Source organism: Balaenoptera acutorostrata, chromosome 3 (genome assembly GCF_949987535.1).
Source record: "Balaenoptera acutorostrata chromosome 3, mBalAcu1.1, whole genome shotgun sequence".
In the NCBI taxonomy this organism is placed as follows: Eukaryota; Metazoa; Chordata; class Mammalia; order Artiodactyla; family Balaenopteridae; genus Balaenoptera; species Balaenoptera acutorostrata.
The window spans coordinates 62,649,550-62,665,416 of NC_080066.1; the positions used below are offsets into that span (position 1 = coordinate 62,649,550).

Genomic DNA, 15,867 nt, shown 5'->3' on the forward strand with positions numbered 1-15,867 from the left:
CTTTCTTTCATATGTTAAACCATCTGTGTTCCTGAGGAGAATAAAGACTTTTTCCTTTTTAGCCTTCCCAACTGCAAGCACATACTCCAGCCAGTCAGCAGACTCCCCCACTCCCACCATATGCGTCCCCACGTTCTCCACCTGTCCAGCCTCATACACCAGTGACAATCTCGTTGGGAACAGCCCCGCCCTTGCAGAACAATCAACCTGTGGAGTTTAACCATGCCATCAACTATGTCAATAAGATCAAGAACAGGTTCCAGGGCCAACCAGACATCTACAAAGCGTTCCTGGAGATTTTGCACACATATCAGGTAAGACAGTTGCCCTTTCAACCTGTCTTAACCAGGTTGCCCTCCGGGGACAGCTAGTCCAAGAAGACTTGAATAACCATTATTGTGTCCACTAATTCTTACTGGAAATTAACCAGTTAGAAATTGTGATGTGTGTTTATAAAGCCAGTGTGATTTACCTGACTTTAATTGCCTTGTAGCAGCCGGTCAGGATTTTTAAAGTCACTGCTCTGTGAAATGAATGCTTATTTATCTGGAAAGTTTAAAGAATGATTTGGGTAATATAGTTAATCTCCAATAGAAGGAGGAATTTCGCTAATATTTTGTGTTTTATCAGTTGATAGTAGTCCCCTGAGCATTCACATATACTGTCCTGGTTTTCAAAAGGAATTGTCAGCCACTGTCTTCCACTCCTTTCTCAACTTCAAAGTTTGAAGCCAAAACAGGTGCTGAGAACATAGACTTTCCTCTTAAGTGCAACCCAAATAGATAACATACAAAGCCCCTACCAGACATCTCAGAAAGTGTGCAAAAGTGAGTCACTCAAAACAGTGGCCTTCTAATATGATCTCTTCCCATTTGCAATTTCCTATCAGAAAGAGCAGCGGAATGCCAAGGAAGCTGGAGGAAACTACACTCCAGCATTGACTGAGCAGGAGGTGTATGCCCAGGTGGCTCGTCTTTTTAAAAATCAGGAAGATCTGTTGTCAGAGTTTGGGCAGTTCCTACCAGATGCCAACAGCTCTGTGGTAAGTTTTATTTAGAACTACACTGTTGAGAATGGTTATCTTAGATAAGTTAGGAAGCTGGAATCAGAAGGAGACTTTTTTCTAAATGAAACGTACTTGCTTTAATAAGAGCATTCATCTCTTTCATGTGTCTTAATTAGCTTTTAAGCAAAACAACTGCTGAGAAGGTCGATTCTGTGAGAAATGACCACGGAGGCACTGTGAAGAAACCGCAACTGAACAACAAGCCACAGAGGCCCAGCCAGAACGGCTGCCAGATCCGCAGGCACTCTGGAACGGGAGCCACCCCTCCAGTGAAGGTAAGAAGAGCGCAGCTGCTCATTTTGACTTTCCGGAGCAATACTAGTGGACAGTGCTCACGGGTTGACAGTTGGATCCTGGGTATTGGGAGTTAGTTGGTGTATGTCACAGAAACTCAATGCAAAGCTTTTTATCTGGCTTGTGAAGGAATGTTAGAATAGTGCTAATTGCTCAGATTACTGTACTTTTGAGTTCTTACTGGTTTTCTTTATATTTTCTCTCTTCTTTGCTGGTAGCTCGAATCTGTTTTTTTTGTTTCCTGCCAAGGGTTTCTGAGAATTAATTTTTCCTGCCTTGTGCTAAGAAAGAAGATTTTTAAGTTTGATAATTGTTTCCTAAACAAGTCAGTGGTCTCTGAGGTCCTCTTGTGAGTAAAGCACATATGCTGTGTGGGATCTCTTTGGTCTAGAGGCCTATCCTGTCCATGGTTCTTTGTTGGGTTGCCAGATCTTATCTGTATCATCTTAATCTCCAAGGAAGGACCTTTGGGCTGCAGCAGAGGGCGGTTGGTCTTCAACTCCTGTTAGTGACCTGTCACGTGATGTTTCTTGTTAGAGTAAACACTGATGGTCTGCCTACAGAAAGCTGAGCCCACTCCCTTCCTCTTTGACGTGGGGCAGCTGTGCTAGGGAGCGGGCTAGGTGTATATATTGAATGTTGCTTCAGTGAATCCTAAAGCTGTATGTAACACTGAAGAGATAGACGTGTCGGCGGAATTTAGTTAAAGAATAACAAAAGCTAGAGGAATTTCTAATGGTAAGAAGTAACTGGTAAATAAGCAAATAACCACAAAGACTGACCTGTTAGGTGTTGTTGACACTTTTGAAGTACTATTGAAGAACTATTTTTCAGTGTTTATAATGGTTTCTCCTTTTGAAAGCAAGTTGAACATAGTAATAGGTTATATTTCTTCACTTTAGGAAGGAGTGTTATAGGAGTAGCAGGAATCAGGTCAGCAGATACAGACCAATGTTAGTCTCCTCCCACACTGGATTACCCCCAGGTGGAAACCCTATATTGGGAGATTAGGATTCCCTATCTACCTTCTCCTTAGGCAGTGTAAGCAGAGGCTATGGCTCCTAAGAGAGTGTACTCCAACGTGGCAAAGGTAAATGTGCTGCTTCTCCAAACATTTGTGCATTTCTTCACAGGTAGTTGAGAGGTGGCTTTTTTAAAGTAAGATTTTTGCCTGGTAGTTACGTATGGCCCATTCATTTGCTTTGAAAGAGCAATCTTAAGTTGGTTTGAGTGGATATTGCTCACAAGGTGGTTATTCCTTCTGTTAGGAAAATAAACTGGTTTTTTTTTTATGAATTTTTAAATTGAACGATTAAAAGGTAAAGGTTAAAGATTGATTTCTGTGTACTCCAGATATTTTTACAGCCTTTTCTGCCTCCACAGCTAGGAAGACAATGCAATGGAGTTAGGTTCCAAATAAAGTTACTTTTGGCCCATGGAAAAAAGTGAGGATATTAATTCTAATGTCACAGTAATGCTGTGACCATTTATAGAGAGAGTATTTGGGAAGTAGAATGATCTGTGAACCTCTGGAAAAAAAACTGACAGGCAATCTACAATAGAGAATCTAAAATAGAGAAGAGGAGTGGAAATTTTTTAGGATGTAAGGCAAGTCAGTGACTTGAATTCTCTCATTTGTTGCAAATGAGTAATCAGTGGTGGTCAGTGATGGAACCTTAGAACAGAGACGAAAATAAAATTGAGAGGGAATTCCCTGGTGGTCCAGTGGTTAGGACTCGGCCCTCTCACTGCCAGGGGCCCTGGTTGGGGAACTAAGATCCCAAAAGCCGAGAGGCTCGGCCAAAAAAAAACAAAAAGAAGAAAATAAAACCCAGAGAAACCCATTCTTTGAATCTTACATGTTTGTGTGTTTCCTTTTTTGCAGAAGAAACCCAAACTGCTCAGCCTCAAGGATTCTTCTATGGCAGATGCCAGCAAACATGGTGTAGGAACGGAATCATTATTTTTTGATAAGGTGAGTAATGAATGAATTGGATTTAAAATTAGCTACTAATGTCCAAAGAAAATCACCCTGTCCCCAAGAAGATTTTGTTTTAGAGGCATCAAGGTGATTAGGACTTTCTACTTTTTAATATAGTTTTCAAATTGTAGGTCCTTTCAGTCTGTAAGAACTATTAGCACAGCTGGAGAAATGGTAGCATTGTTTGCTTCAGTTTTGTGAAGTAGTTGCAGCAAAATACAGCATTTGCTATGGTGGAAGAAAGCTTTAAAAGAAATGCATGATATTACTCTTAAAAGATATCTGGAACTCCCTGTTGTAGCTATCCAGATCTGTATAGTGGGGAGTGTCAGTGCACCAATTGTTGAGGACTTAAGAAGACTTTTAACCTGATTGCTTGTGATACTTATTTTTGGTATCGCATATTGGGTTCATGGGAATTCTGATTTAACTGTGTTTTCAGAGCTCCCCAGGTGATTCTAATGAGCAGCCAGAGTTGAGATTACTGGTCTAAACGGTGTTGTGTGGTATGTGCCTGACTTCCTCCTTGGAGTCAACTTGATTAGCAGGCTACTTTCATCATGGTAGCTGGCAAACGTCAGACTTCTCACTGGCAGGAACCAGCCTGGATTGATCTGGTGGTGACTTAACCTGTCTTCCACCTCTGGGTTTTTGCAAAAGGGCAAATGATTTAGCATCTCCATGATTGGTGCCTCCCGATTGCTCTCTGCCTGTGTGAGCTGTGCTGCAAAACAGTTAAGCATCCCTGGCTCTGACTTGAACCATTTCTGAGGGCAACCTGGGTACTTGGTGCTTTTGAGGCAAATGTAGAAGTCCAGGTCACAACCAACAAATGGCAAGGAAAGGGTGAGGGACGGGGGACCGAGTAAGTTAATTTTTAAAAGAGTGGTGGTATTTTTTTGGTCATTTTTGAAGTACTTATTTCTTAGAGATACATACTGAAGTGTGTGTAGATGAAAAGTCTGGAGTTTGCTTTAAAATTCAGTGGTGGGGGAAATGGGCATAGATGAAACAAAATTTACTGTGTATTGATTGATCACTGCGACTGGGTGAGTACAAGAGGTTCGTTAAGACTATTCTGTCTGCTTTTGTATGTGTTTACAAGTTAATAAAAATTAAAAGTAAATATTCATCATTTGCTCTGAAGGTACACATTTGGTATAGTGTCTACTGATTGATCGTTACGAAAAGTATATGGGAGCCTGGAGAAGGGGTTTTTGATAAACCGCTTGGCCTGGTGTGAGGGTCTCCACCCCCCACAATACTAAGTACATATCTATATATGAAATTAAAAGTCCAGATTGCTCATCTAGCCAGGCTAGTATTACTTTGTGCCATTTTTTTTAGCATTTTGGATATTAAAATTCTCAATATTATAAATGGAGAAAGGAAAAGAATCAGGTCAGAGGACAAAAGTACCTTATTTTAAAAGGTCATTTATTCAGGATTACCAGAGTTCGAAAAGAGTGTTGTCAAAGATTCTTGCTGTACATACCTGTTAGGAGAGGCAATAAAAGCTTGGGTAACTCTGATATGGTCCAGAGAATCAGGCATGTGAGACGGTGAATGTCTTCTTTACTCCAGGATCTGTTTTTCAGAATTTTTATTATGGAAAACTTTAAACATGTGAAATTAAAGTGAACAGTAAAATGACTCCTCATGCCACCGCCATCCAACCTCAGCGGTTCTCAACTCCTAGCCGGTGTACTTGTTTCATGTGTACTCTTACTCTTATTTGGGGACAAATCTCAGATAATGTATTATTTCATCCATAAGTATTTTACTAAGTTTCCTTTTTAAATGATACCTTTTTTCAAACATAAGCATTAACACATCTAAGAAAACCAACATTGATTCCTTAATATTGTCAAATACAGTTCAAATTTCCCCAGTCTTTTAAAAGCAGTCCAGGATCTCTTGATTCCTTGCTTAATTATTTTTCTTTCGGCTGTCTCCATAAGGTCCGAAAGGCTCTGCGGAGTGCAGAGGCCTATGAAAATTTCCTGCGCTGTCTTGTTATCTTTAACCAGGAGGTGATCTCTCGGGCGGAGCTTGTGCAGTTAGTCTCTCCGTTCCTGGGGTAAGTGGAGTCAGGAGCTTAGCCCTGATGTGTGATATGGAGGTGAAATAAAACTTAGTTTGTGGGAGTATGTGATAGGCAAAATTAATTTGATTGTGGTGGGTCAGTTGACTCATAAAATGTCAGTGTCAAGAGACTCCTCTGGGAAGTCTTCTAGTTCAACTTTGGAGATGAAAAAATAGTCAGAGAGGGCATTGGCCAAGACTAGTGGTCTCCTGATCCCCTGACCAATGTTGGAGGTTTTATAGAGACCAGTCTCTTCTAGGGTTCTAGAATCTTGACTTTGACAACCTAAGAATTATCTGAACATTGAAGCAATATGCCTGATTAGAAAATGGCTCGTTATTGCCTAGTTTTGGTACAGTTCTTCCATCACCACCTTAACTGGTCTTAGAGCACTCTATAAGAAAAGGAGAAGCCAAGTATTCAGAAGCACTGCTTCTTAGGCAGGAAATAATAATTGTCATTGGAATTTGTCCAATGGTAGTAGAGTTCTGAGCCAACACCAGATAGTGGTAGTCACACCTCAGGATTACTGCATCATGCTTCTAATTGCTCACCAATTTTTGGTTTGATTCTTCAGGAAATTCCCAGAATTGTTTAATTGGTTTAAAAACTTTCTGGGCTATAAGGAGTCTGTACATCTGGAAACCTTTCCAAAGGAACGAGCCACAGAGGGCATTGCCATGGAGATAGATTATGCCTCTTGTAAACGGTTGGGCTCCAGCTATCGAGCCCTACCAAAGAGTTACCAGCAGCCCAAGTGTACAGGACGGACTCCTCTCTGTAAAGAGGTAAGGCCTTCCCGAGAAGGGATCAGCCCTGAATCCGCAGCTTCCTCCAGAAGGGAGTGGTACCTGGGATGGAGAATTTACATGAATGAGGAAACCAAAATGCTTTTCTGTCTTTTTTCAAAAGAAAATGTTTTATACCTTTATTGAGAACCTTTTTCTTACTATCTTTTTAAACTTGCTAAAGGTGAAACTTGTAATGTTAACTGTTTCTTCCCTCCCCTAAAGTTTTGTCTTTCTTATTGAGAATGCTGAATCACCAAAAAACTTTGTTACACTTTTGTTTCCATTTCTCTTCTTTTACCCAAAGGTTTTAAATGATACCTGGGTTTCCTTCCCCTCCTGGTCTGAGGACTCCACCTTTGTTAGTTCCAAGAAAACTCAGTATGAAGAACATATCTATCGTTGTGAAGATGAACGTTTTGAGGTACAAGCTCCTTTATCATTTGTAGTTTGGGGAAATGGGAGATTTGGAACGAGAAGATATCTTAAATACCTACCTGGGAGGGTTGGTTTTTTAAGACAAAGGAGCGAGAGGCTCACGTTCTTCTGTGGTAAATGCTTATTGTATTTACCATGTTTTATGACTTTGTCAAATGTATTAGTAATATTTTTATGACAAATGTGACTTACCCTTTGTAACTGAAATTATCCATTGATGGCTGAATAATACTCCTTTGAATTTTCAATAACATTTTAAAGGTTATTGTGTCTACATGGTATATAAAATCAGTATCTTTAGACCTAGTGGGCTTTCTTGCAGCTGTTTTAAATTATTTATCTTAAAGTGTGTATTATTTTTAGCAGGTATCTTAAAATGGTTAGCAAACCAGCTCTCCTGTGAGAACTGGAACTCCTCTTTCATATTTCTGATATTGATTTGGCTCCATTTGAAAGAAAGTAGAGTTAGGGACTTTATTTTAAAGTAGTTGGGAAGGGAAGAGCTGGAGTGAAGAAATGAGCTGGTAGAGATCCCCAATACCAGGAGTGGGAGTACTGAAAATGGACTCAATTCTCAGTGTGTTTAAATGTCTAGTTCACTGATACCAACAAAAATGGAATGTTAAATGTGTCTTGAGACGTAAAATTACGTGCATCCTATTTAATGTATTTATTATATAAAACCGACTGCCCCTGCTCATTCATATGGATGGGAGATATTTTGCTCCTTTTTAAATCCATACTGATTTAGCTCTCTGCCAATTATCCCCCTTCACACTTGCTTCATCTGTTTCTGGCATGTTTTGAATGAAGAGCCCCATGTTGCTTGGCCACTGGCAGGCGGTTGGCCATCTCTGCCCCAGTGTTTATGAGGAGCTTCAACCATTTGCAGAAAACTCAATCGTGACAGATGTTAACTTCTATAGAAAGGTTTATCAAGCTAAAGAAAGCATTTCTTTTTTACCTATGTTTAGTAAGTTTAGATGATGTGTGAGAAAGCAGAGACTGGCCTCTGTTTTTGACAGGATATTCCTATTCTCGACTAGTATGCCTGCAAATGAGAGGCAACAGCCTCATTTCCCACTTGTTATTACAGGAGTGAAGACGCAAGAAATGTGTGTGTGTGTGCATATGCACATGCTTAGGATTGGATGGGATGGACTAGTTTGAATCCTTTATACATCAGGATGGGTTAACATTCCTGCAATACAGACAACCCCCAAATCTCAGTGGCTTAAAAAAATAGATTTATTTCTTCATCATACTACATATGCATGATGTTTAGCAGGAGATTCTGCTCATCAGAATTACGTGGGGACCTAGGCTGACAGAATGCCACCATCTTGAACAGTGCCAGTGACTAGAGGGAAAAAGAGCTCCGATGGATCTTGCACCCTTAAATGCTCTAGCCTAGAAGTAATAGACATTACTTTGACTCACCTGTGCAAAACTCATTTGCCAAAACTAGTTGCATGGCCCTATTTAATCACAAGGGAGCCAGGAAGTTCAATCCATCATTTATCCATAACTGGGGAAAAGGGGGACCAGAAATATTTGACAAAATGACTGCCATAGTCCTGAAACTACAAAAATTAGGAAGCACACAGACATTTGGTCATAGACCCTTGAGACTGCTCATTTACTTCATTTTCTGTTTCTCATCTGGAGAATTTTGTGTTAAGCCTTGGAAAAAAGTTAACTCAAAGGTTGCTAGTCATATCCTTAACCAGGTCAGGCTAAGCCCTTGCCAGAAAATAAAATGCCAGAAATGCAGTAAGAATTTAAATGGTTACCCACAGATACGACATTGAAGCCCGTAAGGAATGATAGCCACTGCTCTTATTATTACTAGATGTGGAACAAGGCTATTAAATATTTAAACATTTCAAGTTACCCTGAAAAACCTTACTCATGAGACTGATTGGTAATCTTGAATGGTCTTTTTGGGATTTCGTTGTAGTGGTTGTTACTGTTTGTAACATCTTAGTAATTCATGAAAGTTCAGGGGAAACTGTCTGTAAGGTTGCCTCCTATTAGGTCCCTCTGGTGTGGGGGCTGGGGGCCAGTAGTCCTAAGTAAAGCACACTGGTGGTGGTACAAGTATTAAGTACTGCTTAGCCATCATTTATTGGATGTTTGTTGCGTGTCTGGCATCGTGCTAAATCCTTTACGTGGATTGTACTGTTAAATCCAGAAAACAACCTTATGAGAGTAGGTGGTGTTATCCCTGTTTTACCTATAAGGACACAGAGTTTTATATGGCTATGGTATGGCAGAGCCAGGATTCAAATCCAAGGAGTTTGACTTCTTCTACCTTATACTCCTGACAGCTATTCTGTTCTGGTTGGGGTCCTGAGCATACTTTGTCTTTTTCTTTAGCTTGATGTAGTTTTAGAGACCAATCTGGCAACGATCCGGGTTCTGGAAGCAATACAGAAGAAGCTTTCCCGCCTGTCTGCTGAGGAACAAGCCAAATTTCGCTTGGACAACACCCTCGGGGGCACATCAGAAGTCATCCATCGAAAAGCCCTCCAAAGGATATATGCTGATAAAGCAGCTGACATCATTGATGGTCTGAGGAAGAACCCCTCCATTGCCGTCCCAATTGTCCTTAAAAGGTACCTGAGTGAATATGCCCTTCATGCTTCAGTGTGCTTCTTGACAGATGTAGTGTCCATTAAATAAGATTCTCCTTTTCGACTTGGTTATCCCATGAGACCTCCATTTCTCCCCAACCCTGGTTGTAGGAAATCAGGTGGAGTGTCGGGTAGTGGAGCTTCCCGATGGGGTTCTGTGTTACCAACAGTAGAGAACAAACCTTTAAAGTCCATAGTGGAATGCTCTGTGTGTTTGAGGTATTATTTTAAAATAGAGAAAAGAACAAAGAAGAAAACAGCCACCCATGTTCCTGCCACTCAGTACTAACCAATGTTCACATCTTTGTTTTTTAATAAGAAAAATCACTTTGTCTTTGTAAAATTGATATGTGTTATTTAAAAAGACTTATTAGCTTGCCATTTTTACCAAGAATACCTTCTTTCTCCTAACAAAACTTCAGCCTGAGGTATAGAGGGGCTGTTGAACCCACCTAGGTATCAAGGCTAGGTATCAAGGAGGAGGCCAAGGCTGAGGCCCAGGCTCCTCCAAGCACATGGCACTGTGTACTACACTATGAATCCCAGCTAAGATTCATAGGGGCCTCCTTCTGTATCACCTGGTGAAACCTGCTGCACAGTGCACAAGTGCCCAGATTTTATTGTTCCTCCCTAGTGTTCTCCTCAAGAGCTGGCACAAGCTGTTCCTCTCCTTGCCAGTAGCATTTAACTTTTGTCTTTGAGATGGAGGATATTCTTCAGTTCTAGTGCTGGTTTTGATCTTACTCTCCTCTCTTCTAGAGTATCAGGATCAGTTCTCATTAGAATTTCCAAACTGTGTCCAGAGGAACATTATTGTGCAAGTTCTCTGCTCTTAGACTTTTGCATTTACATTAGCATAATAAACGTTCTCAGAAGTCCTATAGCAAAGAAACTTGTTTCAGTTTGTTTTAGCTGGCCAAGGAAGAGAATCTCCTTTTCTAGGGTATTCTGTGGAATATTGTTTGAGAAATAACTATTCTTGGCAAGATTTCTGACTTTGGGACAAATTACTTCCCCAAAGTAAGTCCTGAATGAGTAATTTTCTCATGTATCAGAGTTGAAGACTGGTTTGAATAAAATTTACCCCAAAGTTGCCAACAGTTTTGACAGATCTGCTATATCTTTTGACCTTCGAAATAAAATAAACTTGACATATTTCTTACTTCTAAACCCGTATGAGATTAGGTGCTGTTATCCTTATTTTACTGATAAGGAAACAGTCTTATATGGCTAATATGGCAGAGCCAGGATTCCAGTGCAGAATTCCAATATGACTCCCTACTTTAAAATTCCCTCATCTGGATTCCCATGTCTTGTTGTTTCCACCTTCCACCCCACTAGGTTGAAGATGAAAGAGGAAGAATGGCGAGAAGCTCAGAGAGGCTTTAACAAGGTGTGGAGAGAGCAAAATGAGAAATACTACTTGAAATCTCTGGACCACCAAGGCATCAACTTTAAACAAAATGACACCAAGGTGCTGAGGTCTAAGAGCTTACTCAACGAGATTGAGAGTATCTATGATGAGGTGAGCTGGAGGTCTCTACATCTGTGAGAAGTCCCCAGCCTGTATGTTCAGCATAGCTTTTACTGCTGCACATTACCTTTGTTATATGAACGTGAGACCCTCCAAAACTTGTTGATTCTTGCTGCATAGCTTAGACTTCTATTCCTGATTCTACCATTTTAAACCTAAGCCTCACTGAGCTGTTTTACTAGTTTCCCATCCTGGTTTCAGTTCATGCCCACTACCCCCATCTCCCACTTCTCTCCCTATCTGTTTCCTTCCAACAGTACCTTATATTCCTTCGTGTAGCCCATCTCAACTTCCCACAGCTTAAAATAATATCATTGATCCCCAGACTTTTTTTTTTTTTTGGCCGCACTGTGTGGCTTGTGGGATTTTAGTTCCTCGAAGCTGGGTCCTCCACACTGAGAGTGTGGAGTCCTAACCACTGGACCGCCAGAGAACTCCCCCGAGATTCTTCCTAATCCTTGTTTATTCGGCATCCTTACCAGGATTATATAGAGTACTGGGAGCTAGGATACAGAGATGAATAAGAAATTAATCCTGCTTTCTTTGAGCTCACAGTCTTAGGGGATGGTTAGAAACAAATACAGTGTGATTGAGAATTCCTAGAAGTGGTGTGATCCTGAATTTGAAAAAACTTTGTATTATGAAACTATCAAACATTCACAAAAGGGGAGAGAATAGTAAAATGAGCTCTTACCTAAACTTAATCACCTCTATTTTGCCAATTTTGTTGTATCTGCCACCTTCCACACTCCCACCCCAGAAGGATTTTAAAGTAAATCCTAGACTTCATATCGTATCCTCCATAAATACTAATCCGGAATTTTAAAAGATGGTCCCAGTTCTGTCCCATTGTCTCTTATGAGTCTTCAGTGTCTGGAAGGCACCAATCATTTTGGTATCAAACCACAACTCGCACACTGTCTTTTTGTTTCTGGAAGTTTTGGATTGAAAAATAATGGCCACTGTGGTTAATAGAAAGTACTGCTGGTGTAGTCTCATAGGTCTGTTTGTTGTTTCTGTAGGTATGTCGCATAATACTTTGTCTCTCTCTCCTGTTAGAGGCAAGAGCAGGCTACGGAAGAAAATGCTGGTGTACCTGTTGGCCCACACCTCTCACTTGCCTATGAAGACAAACAGATTCTGGAAGATGCTGCTGCTCTGATTATCCACCATGTGAAGAGGCAGACAGGCATTCAGAAGGAGGACAAATATAAAATCAAGCAAATCATGCATCATTTTATTCCAGATCTGCTCTTTGCTCAGAGAGGTGATCTCTCAGATGTGGAGGAAGAGGAAGAAGAAGAGATGGATGTAGATGAAGCCACAGGGGCGGCTAAGAAGCACAATGGTGTTGGGGGCAGTCCCCCTAAGTCCAAGCTACTGTTTAGTAACACAGCAGCTCAGAAGTTAAGAGGGATGGATGAAGTATACAACCTCTTCTATGTTAATAATAACTGGTATATCTTTATGCGACTGCACCAGATACTCTGCTTGAGGCTGCTGCGGATTTGTTCCCAAGCTGAACGGCAAATTGAAGAAGAAAACCGAGAGAGAGAGTGGGAACGGGAAGTGTTGGGCATAAAGCGAGACAAGAGTGACAGCCCCGCCATCCAGCTACGTCTCAAAGAACCTAGTGAGTGCTTAGATTGTCGGTCTACAGAAGATGTGAGGGATTGGGGACCTCAGGGCCTAGTTAGACTCAGGACTGCTTTCTTTTATACATAGAGCACAGGCAGGCCTTAGAGGCTGGCTAGGTTCAAATCCTAGCACCGCAATTTACTGGTTGTGTGACCTTACTTAAACTCTGTGAACCTGTTTATCTGTAAAATGGAGGTACTACTTGTCTCTTGGGGTTGTTGGGACAATTGGAGGAATATATGCGAAGCACCCTGTGCACTGCTTGGATCATGGACACTCAGTAGCTGGTACTATGGACACCAGGGAAGTGGGTGTCAGTTACTGTCAGTTTCCCAAATGGCAGATCTCTGGGTTATTGCAAAGTGTTTGAAAGGACAGAGACGTGACTCAAACATCATAGTTGGTTTCACTCCATGACAGAACATAAATTCCTAGTTGTTCATGCCTGAGACAGATGCAGAAGAGGAGATGGGGACTCAAGAGATGGTTTGAGACAGCAGAACAGGCAGAACAGGAATGAAGATAGAAGACTCAGGAAAAGGAAAATAAATGAGGATTAAGGAAGCCACCATATCCTCTAAGTAATTCTATGCTGCTTGCTTCTAGATATCTCTTCAGGTCATAAGTTAGGTACTTAAGCTGTGAGCCGAAAGCTTTTTTGTGAAGACTTTCTTGTGTGCTCTTTAGGAAATAGCCAATCTTTGGAGTGAATTATCCTTTCTTTTCTTTTAAAAAAACTGTTATTGGTGTAAGAAGCCCATTTGAAGCCCTGGCCTTCTATCTGTTGAAGAGCTAATGAACCTGGGAATTAATTCTAAAAGCCTTTATCTGGATTAATACTAGCTTGAGAGACTTCAGTATAGTGATTCCATCTGCTTGGGTAGAAATGAGACAGAAGATGGCCTAATCCTGGCTTGACCATTGACTTAACCTGGTTTGAGGCTTACAGTTTGTTCTTGAGTAATAATGTCAAGCCTCACACTGATCGTGGGTCATGTGGTTTGCTGCGCTCATAGCGCTCAAAGCTTTATTCTGACATGAAAGCATTTTTTCACGGCAGTAGCACAGCCCGTTCCTATGCTGTGGATCTGAACAAGGTAATGTTCTGTAATGAAACTCAAGCCAGTTGCTTCTTTTAAACAGTAGTTGTCCTGTTTAACCTGTCTTGAATGAATCCATCACACTTGAGATAAATGCAAATGGACTCAGCTTTTGCTCTCAGCCTTTTTTCCCCTATATTTTACAAAGAGGTAACTAAATGTCAAAGACAAAGAGTTCTTGTTGTAATTTTTTTTCATTTCAGTGAACTTTTTATTGAAGTGCAACACATATACAGAAAAGTATACACATCCGAATTGTGTAGCTCAGCGAATTTTTACAAAGCAAACACACCTGATAAGCAGCACCCTGATCAAGAAACAGAACATAACCAGTAGCCCCGTCGTGCCACAGTCTTGATTGCCAGCGCTGGAGATCAGAGTTGCCTGTTTTTGAGCTTTATGTAAATGGGTCTTATTTTAGTAAACTAAAGGCGGAGTCCTTTCACCTTTCCTTGTGCACTCTGCTAGTTGCCAGACGTCTCTGTAACAACTGATAAGATTCCAGCTGGTGGTTGAAGTGATTCATATGCAGCAAGTACAGATCATTTAATGTAATTTGTGAAGTACAATATTGGGAATCCATTTTTAAACAAAAGGACTTTGACAAATGCAGATCACTTCATTATTCATAGAGGATTTAATTTGCACTCCTCTTTTTCTGTTCCCGAGGGGTTTCCCAGTGCTAGAGTATGGTTCCGTCTGCCTTTTCTCTTCAGCCCTTGATGCTCCGTTGAAAGAGCTGTATGAGCAGGCGATCCATGTGAGGGATGCCCTTTGCAGGCTGCGAGAGCAGGTTCCTCTCTTAGCAGGGGAGCCAAGAACTTGTTGAAGAAACTTCTTCCCTGGGATATTTTGCTCTCCTGTCACGCATAGTCAGGCCATACTGTAAATAAGTGTTTTTCAGCCACGGTCAGTCGGGGTGTGAGAAGCCGCTGTTAAAGTTGCATAGTCACTCTCCTTTAATAGACAGTGCTGGGGGTTGTAGCCACCTGTCAGATCCCATCTCTCTGCAGCAGACTAAACACCTAGGGTTTGTTCTGTTAAGTGCTCTTTAGGCCAGCTGTGGGATTTGCCCTGCCTTCTCTTCCGATCTTTTCTTAGCAGGGTAAGGCCTCATCTCTCCCATCTCTCCCACAGTGGATGTTGATGTAGAAGATTATTACCCAGCTTTCCTGGATATGGTGCGGAGCCTGCTGGATGGCAACATAGACTCTTCACAGTATGAAGATTCACTGAGAGAGATGTTTACCATTCATGCCTACATTGCCTTTACCATGGACAAACTCATCCAGAGCATTGTCAGACAGGTGAGGGCATGGCGGAGGCTAGGGTTGGTGAGGGAGAATGTCTACAGATGGATTCAGGAAAGAGAAAAGGCAAGATTTCTGTTGGGAAAGGAAAGTCAGTTTCCTCATATAATGATGTTTATGAACTCATGGTTCTGTAGAGGGGAGGGAGAGGTTAATGTGATGTGATGTCGGATTTCTCCTGTTAACAGAGTGGGAGTACTTCAGCCATGTGGTTGACTCCTTTGCTTTGCTCAGTGGGCCCTGGGAGTATGAGCCTACCTGAGACCTGATGTTTTACCCCCAGCACTGGTCCTGACCCCCTGCCCTACCCTCCCAGCTCTTACGTCGGGTACCAGGCGTGAGCTCAGTTTCCTCTTCCGTAGGTGTTGGTAATTCTATGGACTTTCCTTATTTAACATTTTTTTTTACAGGAAGGGTTTCATACAACATCTTTTGTAATACTCTGTCCACCTCACTGTCTGAGATTCCCTCTGAGTTAGATTTGTAGTTGCTTTTGTGGTTTATTCTTGTGGCACCCTGGGAGTTTGTAAATATGTTGTTCTTTACAACAATAATTTTACAGCAAATAACATGTAATAGGTTTCCATTCCTTTGTCTTTAGTTCTGAACTTTTGAAGGGATCAGAGTCTGTTGTTAGTGCACCACTTTCTTTAAAGTGAAAACTTTTAAAAAGAAAATTCTAATTCTAGAGTCCACACCACTACTATGGAAAGAAAAGCTTGTTGCTCAGTGTTTTCCTCAGATAAAATATGGAATCCTTCACAAAGTACTCATGCTTTTGCCTTGAATTTAGAAGGATGCATGGCTCTGCACCCCTCTCACAGGGTCTACTCAGAGTCAAGGAATGTTGCTTCACATGACTGAATCTTGGCATCTTCACAAAAGTTGTCAGGCAGAGAGCTGAAAGTTGAAGAGGTTATTAGGCCTTCCCTTAAGGGGTCTTTATGGTGATGGACAGAAATCTTTACATGTATACAATCAGCTAGGGTCATAATT

The 15,867-nt window shown here is 41.2% G+C and overlaps 1 protein-coding gene across 5 annotated transcripts in view; it reads left to right on the forward strand.

Moving 5' to 3' along the window:
- SIN3A (SIN3 transcription regulator family member A) overlaps positions 1–15,867 on the forward strand; it is a 64,596-nt gene that overhangs the window by 33,195 nt on the left and 15,534 nt on the right. For all 5 annotated transcript variants that reach the window (XM_007197672.3, XM_057542634.1, XM_057542633.1 and 2 more), the window contains 11 exons: positions 63–314; positions 890–1,042; positions 1,183–1,341; positions 3,246–3,335; positions 5,303–5,421; positions 6,005–6,215; positions 6,523–6,639; positions 9,033–9,271; positions 10,631–10,814; positions 11,883–12,456; positions 14,699–14,868. In XM_007197672.3, the coding sequence (XP_007197734.1) occupies positions 63–314; positions 890–1,042; positions 1,183–1,341; positions 3,246–3,335; positions 5,303–5,421; positions 6,005–6,215; positions 6,523–6,639; positions 9,033–9,271; positions 10,631–10,814; positions 11,883–12,456; positions 14,699–14,868 (2,268 nt within the window). The remainder of the gene's footprint in view (positions 1–62; positions 315–889; positions 1,043–1,182; positions 1,342–3,245; positions 3,336–5,302; positions 5,422–6,004; positions 6,216–6,522; positions 6,640–9,032; positions 9,272–10,630; positions 10,815–11,882; positions 12,457–14,698; positions 14,869–15,867) is intronic.